Source organism: Festucalex cinctus, chromosome 9 (genome assembly GCF_051991245.1).
Source record: "Festucalex cinctus isolate MCC-2025b chromosome 9, RoL_Fcin_1.0, whole genome shotgun sequence".
In the NCBI taxonomy this organism is placed as follows: domain Eukaryota; kingdom Metazoa; phylum Chordata; class Actinopteri; order Syngnathiformes; family Syngnathidae; genus Festucalex; species Festucalex cinctus.
The window spans coordinates 21274264-21288047 of NC_135419.1; the positions used below are offsets into that span (position 1 = coordinate 21274264).

Consider the following 13784-nt stretch of genomic DNA (forward strand, 5'->3'; position numbering starts at 1 on the left):
AGTCAACATCAAGTAGAACAATTACTTTTTAATGGTATTAATTGTACATGAAAATAATGAAGTTATCAAATTCATTCTGGGCCAAATATGAACTTTTTACTGCTGAAAATGTCTCAATGAGTCAAGTATCCCTTTAACGACTGACTTGTCCTGCACTCACAAGAAGGAGTCATGTCATATTGCGTCCATCCAAATTCTGCGTTTTCTTGCATCTGGCTGCTTTTTATTTTTTATTTAACCTTTATTTAGCAAGGTAAGACAGATTAAGAACAAATTATTTACAACTGTGGCCTGTTTCCAGCACATTTGGGGCAATTTTCTTGTGTGGTTCAGGCGCTGCCGTACAATTAATCAAACTTTTAGCGTGACCACCAATTTTGGCTGCCATTATCTTGATTGTCGGCGATATTTACATGTCAAATGTGGGCGCCGCTGCTGCCGCAACTCCAATCAAGCCATTTCTCACATGGAGTCAGACAGAAGCGATCGAGTGCTGATCCCTGATGACAGGAACAGCTGGATTGGGTGGGAGCGTTTGGTGGTGGGTGACACGAAACGTGGCATTTTCCATCCTGCCGGGAACCTTCCAGAAAAGGCTGACAAGAGGGAGGGAGGGAGGCACTCCCCCTTTTGCTTGCCAGACTGCTAACTTTTTTTTGTCTCCCTCTTTTATTTACCTCCTCCTCCCTTCTTCCTCGCCGGTGTGCCGACGTGGCGTCGGGCAGGTTGGTGCGTGGAGGCGCCGTCACGGTACCGAGCAGTCAGAGGTCAAGTGCGGTTGAAAAGGGTGTGATTCAAGTCAAAGGTAGAGGAGAGGAGGAGGCGTGTTTTGTTTTTCCATCGGGTTCTGCACTCACCTGTGGTAGCCAAAACATTTGGGCTCCTCCCACTTAATAACTAACTCGAACTACATTTGATGTTTATAAAACTAAGTATAATGATAGCAAAAATGTCCTTGGTTTTCATCTTTGGTAATTAATTTAATACATGAGCCTTTGGGAATGATTTTTAATGTGATTTGAAGTTGATTTATTTTAATATTAAGCAGAAAAAGGACGTTTGTAAGTGTGTCACACAGAAGTGACGTCATCTCGCAGCAGCCAATGGAAAAGCACCAAAAGATGACGTCGCTGCCATGCTGCTTTTTTTTTTTTTTTTTTAAATACGGCGCACAAGTAATAAACATTTTAAAAAAACTAAAACTAATACTGAAACTAAATAAAATTAAACTAAAACGAAGCAGGGCGGCACGGTAGTCGAGTGGTTAGCACGTCCGCTTCCCAGTTCTGAGGTCTCTGGTTCGAGTCCAGGCTCGGACCTTCCTGGGTGGAGTTTGCACGTTCTCCCCGTGCCTGCGTGGGTCTTCTCCGGGTACTCCGGTCTCCTCCCACATTCCAAAAACATGCATGGCAGGTTAATTGGGTGCTCCGAATTGTCCCTAGGTGTGCGTGTGAGTGTGGATGGTTGTTCGTCTCTGTGTGCCCTGCGATTGGTTGGCAACCAGTCCAGGGTGTCCCCCGCCTACTGCCCAGAGCCAGCTGAGATAGGCGCCAGCAGCCCCCGCGACCCTTGTGAGGAATAAGCGGTCAAGAAAATGGATGGATGGATGGATAAAACGAAGCATTAATGAAATAACCAAAACTAATAAAAACTAACAGAACCACGCTGAAAACTAATTAAAACAAACAAAAATAAATAAATAAATAAATAGAAACTCAAAAATGAAATCAAAACTGATTCAAATGAAAAATTCCAAAAACTATAATAACCCTGATTTGAAACTTTCATTTGGAAAGTTTGAATGTATCTGTAAGAAATATCCAAACTGCTGATGAATATTCAAAAATTTTATTTGGAATTTGATGAATGGGAATAATTCACGTTGGTTTAAATGAGTCAATCATGCTGAAGTTGATTTTTTTCTCTTTTTTTTTTGTCAATCCGCTGAGAAATTTTAGTTTTTTTCAGTATTTTAAAAATACCATTTTAACGTACAAAAAATAAAGACTAATTTTACATGTCAAATGTAAAATAACATGAGATCATTGTAACTGTAAAAAAAAAAATACACACAATATTTCTGTTCTTTTAAAAAACAAAAAACAAAAAAAAAACATTGAGCGTTAGAATACATATATTGACTGTTAAAATACATTCACAAATGTACTGTAATTTCACGGGTATTTGTCTGAAGGTGCGACTATTGTGTAATTCTTTTGGGGGAAAGTGTGCAATGTTTAAAAAGCGAGAATTCTTAACCCTTCCACAATTCCGCTGCATCTCTTCCGATAGAGCTCAGTGCTGCCCTGGCATGTTGTGGTAGAACGTGGTACTGCACTGAAAGCGTGCAACTAAATTCAAACGTCGGTCGCGTTCGCCCAAATTAAGCTTTTTGGGGAAAAAAAAAAAATCATCTTGAGAGGTGGCATGGCTCAGGTGATGGAGCGTGTCGTTTGCCCACCCGAAGGGTTGCTGGTTTGATTCCCAGGCCTATCCAAGCGTCCTTAAATTAAGCAAGTTCTGAAACATCATTTAGAGTAGTGGAACGAGGAGATGACGTTAAAGTGACAGTGTGTAGGATTTAGTGCCATCTTGTGGTGAAATAATAGAATGCAATCATTTTGAAGCCCACCACCAATTACTACCAATGATTATTTGGAGGGAGGAAGCTAGCAAGAGCGGCTAGCGAGAACTAGCTGGAGTAGCCAACAAAAGTAGCTCGCGGGAGAAGCTAGCAAAAAACTAGTGTGACCCGAACAGTTGCTGGTTTGATTCCCAGGCCTATCCAAGCGTCCTTAAATTAAGCAAGTTCTGAAACATCATTTAGAGTAGTGGAACGAGGAGATGACGTTAAAGTGACAGTGTGTAGGATTTAGTGCCATCTTGTGGTGAAATAATAGAATGCAATCATTTTGAAGCCCACCACCAATTACTACCAATGATTATTTGGAGGGAGGAAGCTAGCAAGAGCGGCTAGCGAGAACTAGCTGGAGTAGCCAACAAAAGTAGCTCGCGGGAGAAGCTAGCAAAAAACTAGTGTGAGAGAAGCTGTTGTATAATTAATAACTATTTTATCATTAAAATATAAGTAATAAGATATTAAAATTTCACTTAAAAATATATATTAATAATTATTTTATATATTATTCTATCTATCTTAATCTTAATTTTAACTTAATTATTTTATATTTTATTCTAAATAATTTATAAATATTTTACTATTTTTTTTTTTACTTATTTATGTATTACTAAATAGTTTCAAAAGTGCAGTGAAATGTTTTTGATGTTTTCTGCACATGTTGTTGCTGCTGCACGCACGCATGCGCTGACATCCCAGCTGTGTATATAGTGTAGTGATAATAACTATTTCATAATTAATAGATAACTAATAAAATCTTCAAATTTAACTTAAAAATATATACTAATAACTATTTCATATTTTAGTCTTAATTTTAACTGAATTACTTTCTATCTTATTCTAAATAATTAATAACTGTTTTACTATTTTTTTAATGAATTTATATATTACTAAATAGTTTCACCAGTGCAGTGAACTGTTTTTCATGTTTCTTCTGCACAGGATGGAATGTGCTGCTGCACGCACGTGCTGACATCCCAGCTCTGTATATAGTGTAGTTATATCCATCCATCCATTTTCTTGACCGCTTATTCCTCACAAGGGTCGCGGGGGCTGCTGGCGCCTATCTCAGCTGGCTCTGGGCAGTAGGCGGGGGACACCCTGGACTGTTTGCCAGCCAATCGCAGTTGTGTAGTTGTAATTAATAACTATTTTATAATTAATATATAAATAATAAGAGCTTAAGATTTAACTTGAAAATATATACTAATAACTATTTTATATTTTAGTCTATCTTAATTTAACTGAATTATTTTCCATTTTATTCGAAATAATAACTATTTTACAGTACTTTTTTAAATGAAATTATATATCACTAAATAGTTTGAACAGTGCAGTGAAATGTTTTTCATGTTTTCTGAATGCGTTGGAACATGCTTCTACACGCATGCACGCGCGCGCTGACATGTTCCCAGAGTTTGTTTGTCTCGGATGAGATCGTCAGGTCAGGACACGATCAAAACCCGACACGCCGACATCAGATTGGTGGCGATTGGGAGACAAAAACACGTTTGGATGATGAGCGTTACCTGACCACGTGCGCTCGCTCACCTGTCAAGACAAAGCAAGATCCTCATCATGAAAGGAAACAAGATGGGGATCATCTGAGGATACTCTGAAGGTCGTCTGGAGGGCGTGCAATATTCATTTTGGATTCTGCTCTGACCTCTGACCTTGTTGCAACGCAACTCAAGCACTCTGCCGCCCCCTGCTGAGGATTGTCATCGTGCTCAGGAAAGAAGTCTCTCTCTCGCGATGCTGGTCTGAAAGGTCTCCAGATGACCTGGTGACCTTTGGAGATTTTCTCTTCAGCAGATACTAGTTGTGATAGTTTGGGAATTTTCATTTTATTTAGTTTTGATTTCGTTTTGAATTTTATTTTTTGAATTTAGTTAGTTTTAATTACTCCTCCCACATTCCAAAGACATGCATGGCAGGTTAATTGGGCGCTGCAAATTGTCCCTAGGTGTGCGTGTGAGTGTGGATGGTTGTTCGTCTCTGTGTGCCCTGCGATTGGTTGGCAACCAGTCCAGGGTGTCCCCCGCCTACTGCCCAGAGCCAGCTGGGATAGGCGCCAGCAGCCCCCGCGACCCTTGTGAGGAATAAGCGGTCAAGAAAATGGATGGATGGATAGTTTTAGATTTCAGTGTTGTTCTGTAAGTTTTTATTAGTTTTAGTTATTTAATAAATTTTTTGTTTGAGTTAGTTTCAGTATTAGTTTAGTTTTTTTTTTTTTTTTAAAGGTGTATTACTTGTGCGCCATATTTAAAAAAACAGCATGGGAGCGACGTCATCTTTTGGTGCTTTTCTTTTGGCTGCTGCTAGATGATGTCACTTGTGTGAGTGACACACTTTCAAATGTCCTTATTCTGGGCTCCAGGTGGAGGAGTGGAACCGTAACTTGCCTTTGATGCCGGTTGGCGTGGGTTCGCTCCTCCGCCTGGGAGACCCATGTGGCTTACATGAAGTGAGCTTGTGTGTGAAAAAAAAAGAAAAAAAGTCCTTATTCCGGTTCATATCAAAGTAAATCGACTTCAAATCACATTTAAGATCATCCCCAAAGGCTCATGCATTAAATTAATTACCAAAGACGAAAATGAAGGACATTTTTGCCATAATTATAGTAGTTTTCGTTTTTTCTAAAGAATTTTGTTTTTATTTTATTTCGTAACTAACTAAATTAACTAAATTGTTTTTTGAATTTCAGTTTTAGTTTTTTTTTTGTTGTTGTTAGTTTTAGTTAACTAAAATAACCTTGGCCAGGACACATGTTTTTGTCTTCAGGTGTGCGCGGCAAAAACACAAAAGAAAAAGTTTCTTGGTTGACCTTCAGACCTCGAAATGACATGTTGCAATCTGCTCCCGTGGGCACCTTGTTTTATTTTGAACATTCAGACATATGTATAATAAGGTTACTTAAAAAAAAAAAAAAAGCACAATTGACAATAACAACAAATACAAAAAAAAAAGTTAAATATTGTAGTTGAAGAATAGAAATTGTCAATACAAGTTTATGCTGCTTCCACATAACGTGATCATTTGCATGTTTGAAAGGATCAGGAAGAAGTACAAACTCTCTTCCTGTTCCAACCACTCATTTAGTATGATTCAGAATTGATTTCAAATGTCCTAAAATGGATTTTATTTCAATATTTGCCCATGTTTGTGTCCTGGGAATGCTGTTGTACCCAATTTGGCCACTTAGGGGCAGTGTGGTTCCATGTGTTCTGATACTGAATCGAATCGCAGACCCAAAAATCGGAATGGAATCGTGAGAGTCAAAGATTCCCACCCCTATTATTAATACATAACAGTATTTCACAAATTCTTATCCACTTGAAGATAAATATAAAATACCACAAGAAAATACCTGATTATATTTTATTTATTTCTCTGATATTCAGAGCTTTATTTCTTATTTTTGTATGAAAGTAGAAATGTCAAAACATGTCTGACGGGTATCAAAATGATGTACAAATCCAATCTGAAGTGTGTGATGCTCGTCAGTAGACTTTGGCCCTGCAAGAAGAAAGAACAAACACGAAAGCACATTTTTTGATCGGTTATGTCAGGCTTGGGCGAGGGCGCCTGCGGCTCACCTGGCAAAGGTGGACAAGGCCATCACGCCGAGCAGGAACTGTAGGCCGTAGAAGCAGATCAGCACCAAACCCAGCAGGAACTCCAGACGCAGCACGAACGTTTGCAGCAGCAGGAAGTAGACGGACAACGTGACACACGGCAGGAGCAGGAACACCGACACCGCCGTGGTCGCCGCGTGCTCGCACAGGTTGCCCTTCCACCCTGACACGAACGCATACGGATCACGATAAATCGTGATACTTTGTCTCCCGATAGATTATCATTTCAGCGACGCACGTATCGCGATATGTATCTGTCCAGCAGTTTTGCATACTTTCGATGAAAAATGTGGATTATATCTTCAATTTGAACATTTTAAAACATATTTTATGTTTAGACTTTTGAAAGCACGCAATATCTGAGGAATATTGATTTAATTGGATTTTATATATTTATTTATTTACTTTTGCAATGTTACGCAAAAAAATGGTCAGTTTAAAAATTAAAACCTTAACTATGTAACTGACTGACATGTTGCATGACAATAGTGTTTACGAAAGACACAAATTTGTTCACAAAAAATCATTATATTTTTTACATTTATTTGTTTTATATGAATATATATTTATATATTTTATATTTATTTTTATTATTTTATTTGTTTAAATGCATTATTTTTTAGTAGATTATCGTTGATTTGTGACCTGTCCAATATATCGATAATCGGGTATCGTGAGATAATCGTTATATTTTTTATATTTGTTTTATATTTATTATATGTTATATTTATTTTTATTATTTTATCTTATTTATTTTAAATGTATTATTTATTAGTAGATTATCGTGGATTTATTACCTGACGTCGAGTGGTTAGCACGTCCGCCTCCTAGTTCTGAGGACTCAGGTTCGAGTCCAGGCTCCGGCCTTCCTGGGTGGAGTTTGCATGTTCTCCGCGTGGGTCTTCTCCGGGTACTCCGGTCTCCTCCCACATTCCAAAGACATGCATGGCAGGTTAATTGGGTGCTCCGATTTGTCCCTAGGTGTGCTTGTGAGTGTGAATGGTTGTTTGTCTCTGTGTGCCCTGCGATAGGCTGGCAACCAGTCCAGGGTGTCCCCCGCCTACTGCCCAGAGCCAGCTGAGATAGGCACCAGCACCCCCAGCGACCCTTGTGAGGAATAAGCGGTCAAGAAAATGGATGGATGGATGTATTATTTATCAGTAGATCATCGTGGATTTATTACCTAACTAATATATCGATAATCGGGTGTTGTCGTATCGTGAGATAATCGTTATATTTTTTTTATATTTGTTTTATATTTATGTATATTTATTATATATTTTATATTTATTTTTATTATTTTTATTATTTTATTTATTTCAAATGTATTATTTATTTGTATATTATTGTGGATTTTTTTATTATTATTTTTTTTTACACTGAAAAGGACCTGCTGATCTGGACCTGTTGATCTGCACCCACCGTAGAAGATTCTTAGAATCTCCAGACCGAGGAAGAGCAGCAGCAGCATCACGTCCAGGATCAGATTGCTCGTCGGGTAGGGCAGCAGAAGGCCTGCATGCCCAGAAGAAGAAGAAGATGTTGAAGAAACGCGTTGCAAACGCTCGCAATAGTTGAGACGTTGTTGCGGACGACCTTTGACCTTTGTAGACAAACATGAGGACATGCGCCAGGAAGAAGGCGGCAAAGTACCAGCAGTTCAGGTATAGGAGCACCTGCAGGAGCGTCGACGAAAGCTAGAGGAGGGTGCGCGTCAAGGTCCCGCGCGTCAAGGTCGAGCACACGCACGCACGCACGCATGACATCACGTGAAGGATACGATTGGCTGGTTGCCTGTAGACAAATGATGATGTCACACTCAAAACTATTATACGTTTAGTCATGTTTACCGTGTATTTTTTTTTTCAACATTTGTTGCAGTTAGCAAAACTACATTTTTTTTAATGTTCATCTTTTCCTTTTTAGTTGCACTACTTCACATGGTAGTGAAAAGTAGTTTTTTGGGTGGTTCAGTTAGTTTTTATTAGTTTTAGTTATTTGATAAATGCTCAGTTATAGTTCAGTTTTAGTTAGTTCCAGTATTAGCTTTAGTTTTTTTATGTATATTACTTGTGCGCCATATTAAAAAAAAAAAAAAAACAGCATGAGAGCGACGTCGTCTGAAGGTGTTTTTCTATTGGCTGTTGCTAGATGACATCACTTCTGTGTGACACAATTTCAAACGCCCTTTCCGCTTAATATCAAAATAAATCTAAAAAATAAAATAAAAATATAATAAAAAGTAAATATAAAAATAAAAAAATATAAAAAAGTAAATACATAATAAAATAAATAAATAAAATAAATAAAAATAACTAAATCACATTTAAAATCATTCCCAAAAGCTCATGCATTAAAGTAAAGACTAAAACAAACGACATTTTTTGCTATCATTATAGTTAATTTTGTAAACATAAAATGTAGTTTCAGTTATTTTTCTTTTAAAAAAAAAAAAAAAAATTCGATTTTATTTTAATTTGGTTAACAATTTTTTTTTATTTTGTTTTTTATTATTTTAGTTGTATTTTTTTCTCGTTTGTTTGAGTTCACTAAATTAACCTTGCAGTGCCAGACAAGAGTTGCAAAAATTAGCTGTGGCTCAAAACCTGAATGCGTCACATGATCTCTTTTGTTCAAATAATATTAAATTGAATGCATCTGTCTCTGTTCTATCAACGTATATTACAAGAAGGGGAACAAAAACAGGAACAGCGGTGACACGCAAGCATGTGAACGATGCAGCGTTAACAACCATGACGTAACAGATTCGGAGAAGCAAAAATAATTGATGGAAAAACGTTGTTGAAAGTTCAATTGGCTGTGTAATCGTTTAAAACACATTCACGACATTAAAAAAAACTGTTTTCATCGCCTAAATACTGCAATTAACTAGTCTTACGTGTTACTTTTCATATTCATCACATGAGAATGCGCTAAAGCACATCAGGAAATACAAATAGAACGACATATGGATTTATTTGATCGGTTCAGACTCGGAGACAGACGAACTACTTACCCGGCGCCATTTCTGGTTACCCTGGAAACAGCGTGGCGGAAGTGACACTTCTTCGCTTGTCGACGTAGCTGGCTGGTTGTTGTTCTGCTGCCCTCTAGTGTATGAAAGGAGCACTGCTGGGTGTTTTTCTATTTCGACTTTTTTTTTCTTCTTCTTTTTTTTTTTTTTTTTTTTACTTTTTATCTGATCATCGCATCTGTAGTTTTAGGTTCCAACAAAAAATATATACACATTTTCTAAAGTAAAAAAAAAAAAACTCCCAAAGGCGCTGATTGGCCTGTACATTGCTCTTTGGTTGATGTGGCACTGCCGCTTCTGCGCAGCCGCAGTGGCGCGCTTTCCTGACATTAAAAGATGGCGGCCGTCAGGATGTGCTCGGCTCTGTTGTCGTTTTTCCTTCTCAATGTTTTTTACGGCCTCGTTGCCGCCTTGTACTTTCACATCGGAGAAACAGAGAAAAAGTGTTTCATCGAAGAAATCCCAGATGAGACGATGATCATCGGTGAGCGCCTCGGCGACGGCGGAAGCGGCCTTGCTAAACAAGCTAACCGCTAGCTCGCAAACTTTTTGGAGATGTTAACATAGTTATTCGTCAAAGTTGCTTGACAGTTTCTTAAAGTGTGACTTTTTTTTGTTTGTTTTTTAAGCCTGGGATTTCTATTCAACTTTCTGTCATTTAATCTAGCGATACTTCAGCTATAATAGCGTTCAATTTCTTCAAGTTGTCTTGTTTAGGAGGTCTGAATTGTGATGCACAGAACGTAGTAAAGTATGGAGGACCAAAATTGCCAGAATTCAAAATAAATAAATGCCTAAATAAATGACTAAAAGTGAAAATAAAAATAATACATTTGTATTCAATATTTGAATTGTGTTTTTTAATATCAGTTTTTATTTTCACTTTTAGCCATTTATTTATTGAGTCATTTATTTAGGCATTTTATTTATTTTGAAATTTGGCAGTTTTGGTCCTCCATAGTAAAGTCTTTACGTGATGGCACTTGAGTGAAGTGAAAAATGTCAAGAAGGTGCAAATGTATCAATTTAAACAACTCAAAAATTAGTATTAATAATCTTTTTTTAATTATTACCATTATGCTAATCTTGTAATTGATAGACAAATCAAATTCTTTGAAAGGCTATAATTCTGCAAGTTTCTTTTGTTGGTTGATACAAAATGTAACAAGTGTTATTTTAAAATTTCAAAAAGGTGCAAACGTATAAATTTAAATGACTCAAAAATTAGTATTAATAATTGTTTTTTGTTTTGTTTTTTTAACCATTATGCTGATGTTGTAATTGTGGAGTGTAATAATCAAAATTGTAATTGAGTTTCATGCCTCTGTTGTTGTGGTTTGCAGGCAACTATCGTACTCAGCTGTACGACAAACAGAGAGAAGAATACCTGCCGGCCACTCAGGGTCTGGGCATGTTTGTGGAAGTCAAAGACCCTGATGAGAAGGTTCGGTTATTCTCTGTGGGACTCGTTCCCGACAAATAATGTTATATATCCATTTATTTTCCCTTCAGGTCATCCTGTCTCGCCAGTACGGCTCTGAGGGAAGGTTCACCTTCACGTCTCACACGCCGGGAGAACATCAGATCTGTCTGCACTCCAACTCGTCCAAGTTCGCCCTGTTTGCCGGCGGCATGCTGGTGAGGACGCCGACCACCGCTGACCGCTGGGCTTTCTGCCGCCCGTTTTTTGCTCTGACCACCGCCATTTTCCCCCGCAGAGGGTCCACCTGGACATCCAGGTGGGCGAGCATGCCAACAACTACGCCGAGATCGCTGCCAAAGACAAACTGTCGGAGCTGCAGCTGCGAGTCAGGCAGCTGGTGGAGCAGGTGGACCAGATCCAGAAGGAGCAGAACTACCAGAGGGTCGCTGCACATTTCAATTATTACACTCCACAATTACTAAATCAGAAAAAATATATATATATATATATTCATGCTAATTTTTGAGTTGATTAAATTTATACAGTTGCACCTTTTTTTAAATTTTAAAATAATTTAATATATATTTTTCATCCAAAAGGAACTTGCAAAGTTAGTGTTTTCAACGAATTTTATTTCTTAATATTTTTTTTGTTTTTTTACATTTAAACATTTTCTTGTTTTGTACCAAAAAAGTAAATAATCATCATCCTACTGGCAAAGTGCACATGCTGCACTCCAACTTTTTAAGTTTTTGCCAACATAAATAAATACATATTATTATTATTATTATTATAAATATGTTATAAATTCTGTTTGATCCAAAAGGAACTGACATAATTATAGTATTTCTATTTTTTTTAATTGGTCTTAATATTTTTTTAAATGTGTAAACATGTTCTGTTTTTTTTACCCAAAAATAAATAATTATTTTTTCCATAATCGAGCAACCCTGCAGATTAGTGTTAATTTCGTCAACAAAAGTAAACAATAATTTAAAAAAAATAAAATGAACTTTAACTTTTGTGTAAACATGTTCTTGTTTTTTTTTTTTTACCCAAAAATAAATAATCATTTGAATAATCGTGATTTCAATTATTGCCAAAATAATTGAATTGTTTATTTTTTTCTATAATCGAGCAGCAGTGCAGATTAGTGTTAATTTCGTCAACGCAAAAGTAAAAATAATTTCATCAACACACATTTTTCACCGGATTAAAAATAGACTAGATTAGACTAAAACCTTCATTAAGAAACAATAACGAGAAAAATAATGAGAAAAAATCACGATTTCGATTTTATCACGTTTTTAATTAAAGGGAGACTTGACTAATTGAACTATTTTCAGCAGTGAAAAGTTCATATTTTGCCTATAATTAATGTGATAACTTCATTATTTTTCATGTACAATTAATACCTTTTATTAAAAAGTAATGTCCCTATTTGCTGTCGACTGATGACATCACCTGTGCTGAGTAAGTAGGTAATGGCCAATCACGGCTCACCTGTTTTCTGGATTTGGTCAGTAAACTGAGCCATGATTGGTCGTTACCGACTTCCTCAGCACAGGTGATGTCATCATCAGTCGACAGCAAGTAGAAACATTACTTTTTAATAAAGGTATTAATTGTACATAAAAAAAATGGCTGTACATAAAAAAAAAAAGGTATCAAATATGCAGTGTCGCAGATGTTGACATGCGCCCCCTGCTGTCCAATGTCTCGGTGCAGTTCCGGGAGGAGCGCTTCCGGCAGACCAGCGAGAGCACCAACCAGCGCGTCCTGTGGTGGTCCATTGTGCAGACCCTCATCCTGGTGGCCATTGGCATCTGGCAGATGAGGCACCTCAAGAGCTTCTTTGAGGCCAAGAAGCTGGTCTAAAGCGCACGTTTGCTCACGTGCGTTTGCAGTGTTCCACCAAGAGGAGATGGCGTGCACAAAAAGTTACTTGAGACTTACTCATATTTATGATTTTTTTTTTTTTTTTTTTTTAAAGACGGGAAAAAAAATTGCATCATACAGTGAAATGTGAAGTGGGTCTGCGGCATCGTGTGTTGACAGATTGTTTTTGCAAAAAGTCTTGGCTGATGGCTGGACGACAGCATACTCGTGTCAATTTCATTTATGTGGTTTTACTCCCTCCCAGCCACCAAAAAAAAAAAAAAATCAGATTTGTCTGCAATGAGAAAATGAGTTACTGCATCTAGTGTGAATGTCACTCACCTGTATATATGACAGGATAATCCATACATATCCGGCCAATTAAGTCACAGGTTGGCCATCTTGCTCCTCCCATCTTGCGAACAGACGAAACTACACGGTGTATTTACAGATGAGACGTATACGGCTCGTAGGCAGTTAGTATAAGGGCGGGTCGCTATTATTATTTTTTTTTACAAAAATTAATTATGTTGAATTAGTTATAATTCTTTAGTAATGTCATATATGGCTTGTTAAATGTACATTTCCTCCTATAAACATTAACCATATAATTTCTACATGTGTTTAAGTCAAGTTGTAAAATGTCAGAAGTCCTCTTGTTTATGTTTAATACATTTACAACAGCATAAATCATGCTGTTTCTACTAAGTACTGTCTCAAATGTTCTTCAATTTGGATCCTGTAAATGTGTAGGATCGTATGGTGAGATACGTTTCTTGGGAGGAGCAATATGGCGGCCCCACGACTTCAGAAGTTGAATCCAGACATATATCCAGATCAGTGGTGAATGTTGACGTTTTTGCTGTTTTTAATGTGTTCTACATTTGATCTATGCAGGTAGGAAGTTGAATTCAGTAGTGTGACACTGTTATGTGTGTTTCTGGATGTTTGTGTCAATATTGGATTTTAGAAAAAAAAAATTGTTTTTGAAAGAGAAGTGATGTTTTTTCACTACAATACTCGTGTTTTGAGGTTTAGCCCAATTTGCTCTTTATGAGAAAACGAGTTTTTAATGCTTTTATCATTTGAATGTGATAAATTTAATCATTTGAAAGCTGTTGTTGAAATAAACGTTAATGTAAACATTTTTTTATTGTTTTTTTGTCCTTCAAA

General features: G+C 37.1%; 2 protein-coding genes across 2 annotated transcripts; one reads left to right on the top strand and one right to left on the bottom strand.

Annotated features, from left to right (window-relative positions):
* Positions 1 to 6005: 6005 nt before the first annotated feature.
* tmem216 (transmembrane protein 216) lies at positions 6006 to 9364 on the bottom strand. Its single transcript, XM_077531233.1, has 6 exons — positions 9293 to 9364; positions 8057 to 8070; positions 7880 to 7973; positions 7699 to 7791; positions 6238 to 6439; positions 6006 to 6157 (listed from the first exon to the last, which is right to left on the bottom strand). Exons 1-6 carry the CDS (start codon positions 9300 to 9302, stop codon positions 6142 to 6144), a joined length of 429 nt encoding a protein of 142 aa, XP_077387359.1. The 5' UTR covers positions 9303 to 9364; the 3' UTR covers positions 6006 to 6141.
* Positions 9365 to 9607: 243 nt separating this feature from the next.
* Positions 9608 to 13758, top strand: LOC144025353 (transmembrane emp24 domain-containing protein 9-like). Its single transcript, XM_077531232.1, has 5 exons — positions 9608 to 9794; positions 10654 to 10754; positions 10823 to 10948; positions 11029 to 11175; positions 12462 to 13758. Exons 1-5 carry the CDS (start codon positions 9647 to 9649, stop codon positions 12609 to 12611), a joined length of 672 nt encoding a protein of 223 aa, XP_077387358.1. The 5' UTR covers positions 9608 to 9646; the 3' UTR covers positions 12612 to 13758.
* Positions 13759 to 13784: the final 26 nt, after the last annotated feature.

Excerpts from the sequence above, each read along its gene's own strand:
- LOC144025353 (XM_077531232.1), top strand. The coding sequence starts at position 9,647 with ATGGCGGCCGTCAGGATGTGCTCGGCTCTGTTGTCGTTTTTCCTTCTC. Across the intron at positions 10,755-10,822 it reads TCAAAGACCCTGATGAGAAG|GTCATCCTGTCTCGCCAGTA; the intron begins GTTCGGTTATTC and ends TTTTCCCTTCAG. Across the intron at positions 11,176-12,461 it reads AGGAGCAGAACTACCAGAGG|TTCCGGGAGGAGCGCTTCCG; the intron begins GTCGCTGCACAT and ends GTCTCGGTGCAG.
- tmem216 (XM_077531233.1), bottom strand. Across the intron at positions 7,792-7,879 it reads CCTCATGTTTGTCTACAAAG|GCCTTCTGCTGCCCTACCCG; the intron begins GTCAAAGGTCGT and ends CTGGGCATGCAG. Across the intron at positions 6,440-7,698 it reads GATTCTAAGAATCTTCTACG|GGTGGAAGGGCAACCTGTGC; the intron begins GTGGGTGCAGAT and ends CGTTCGTGTCAG.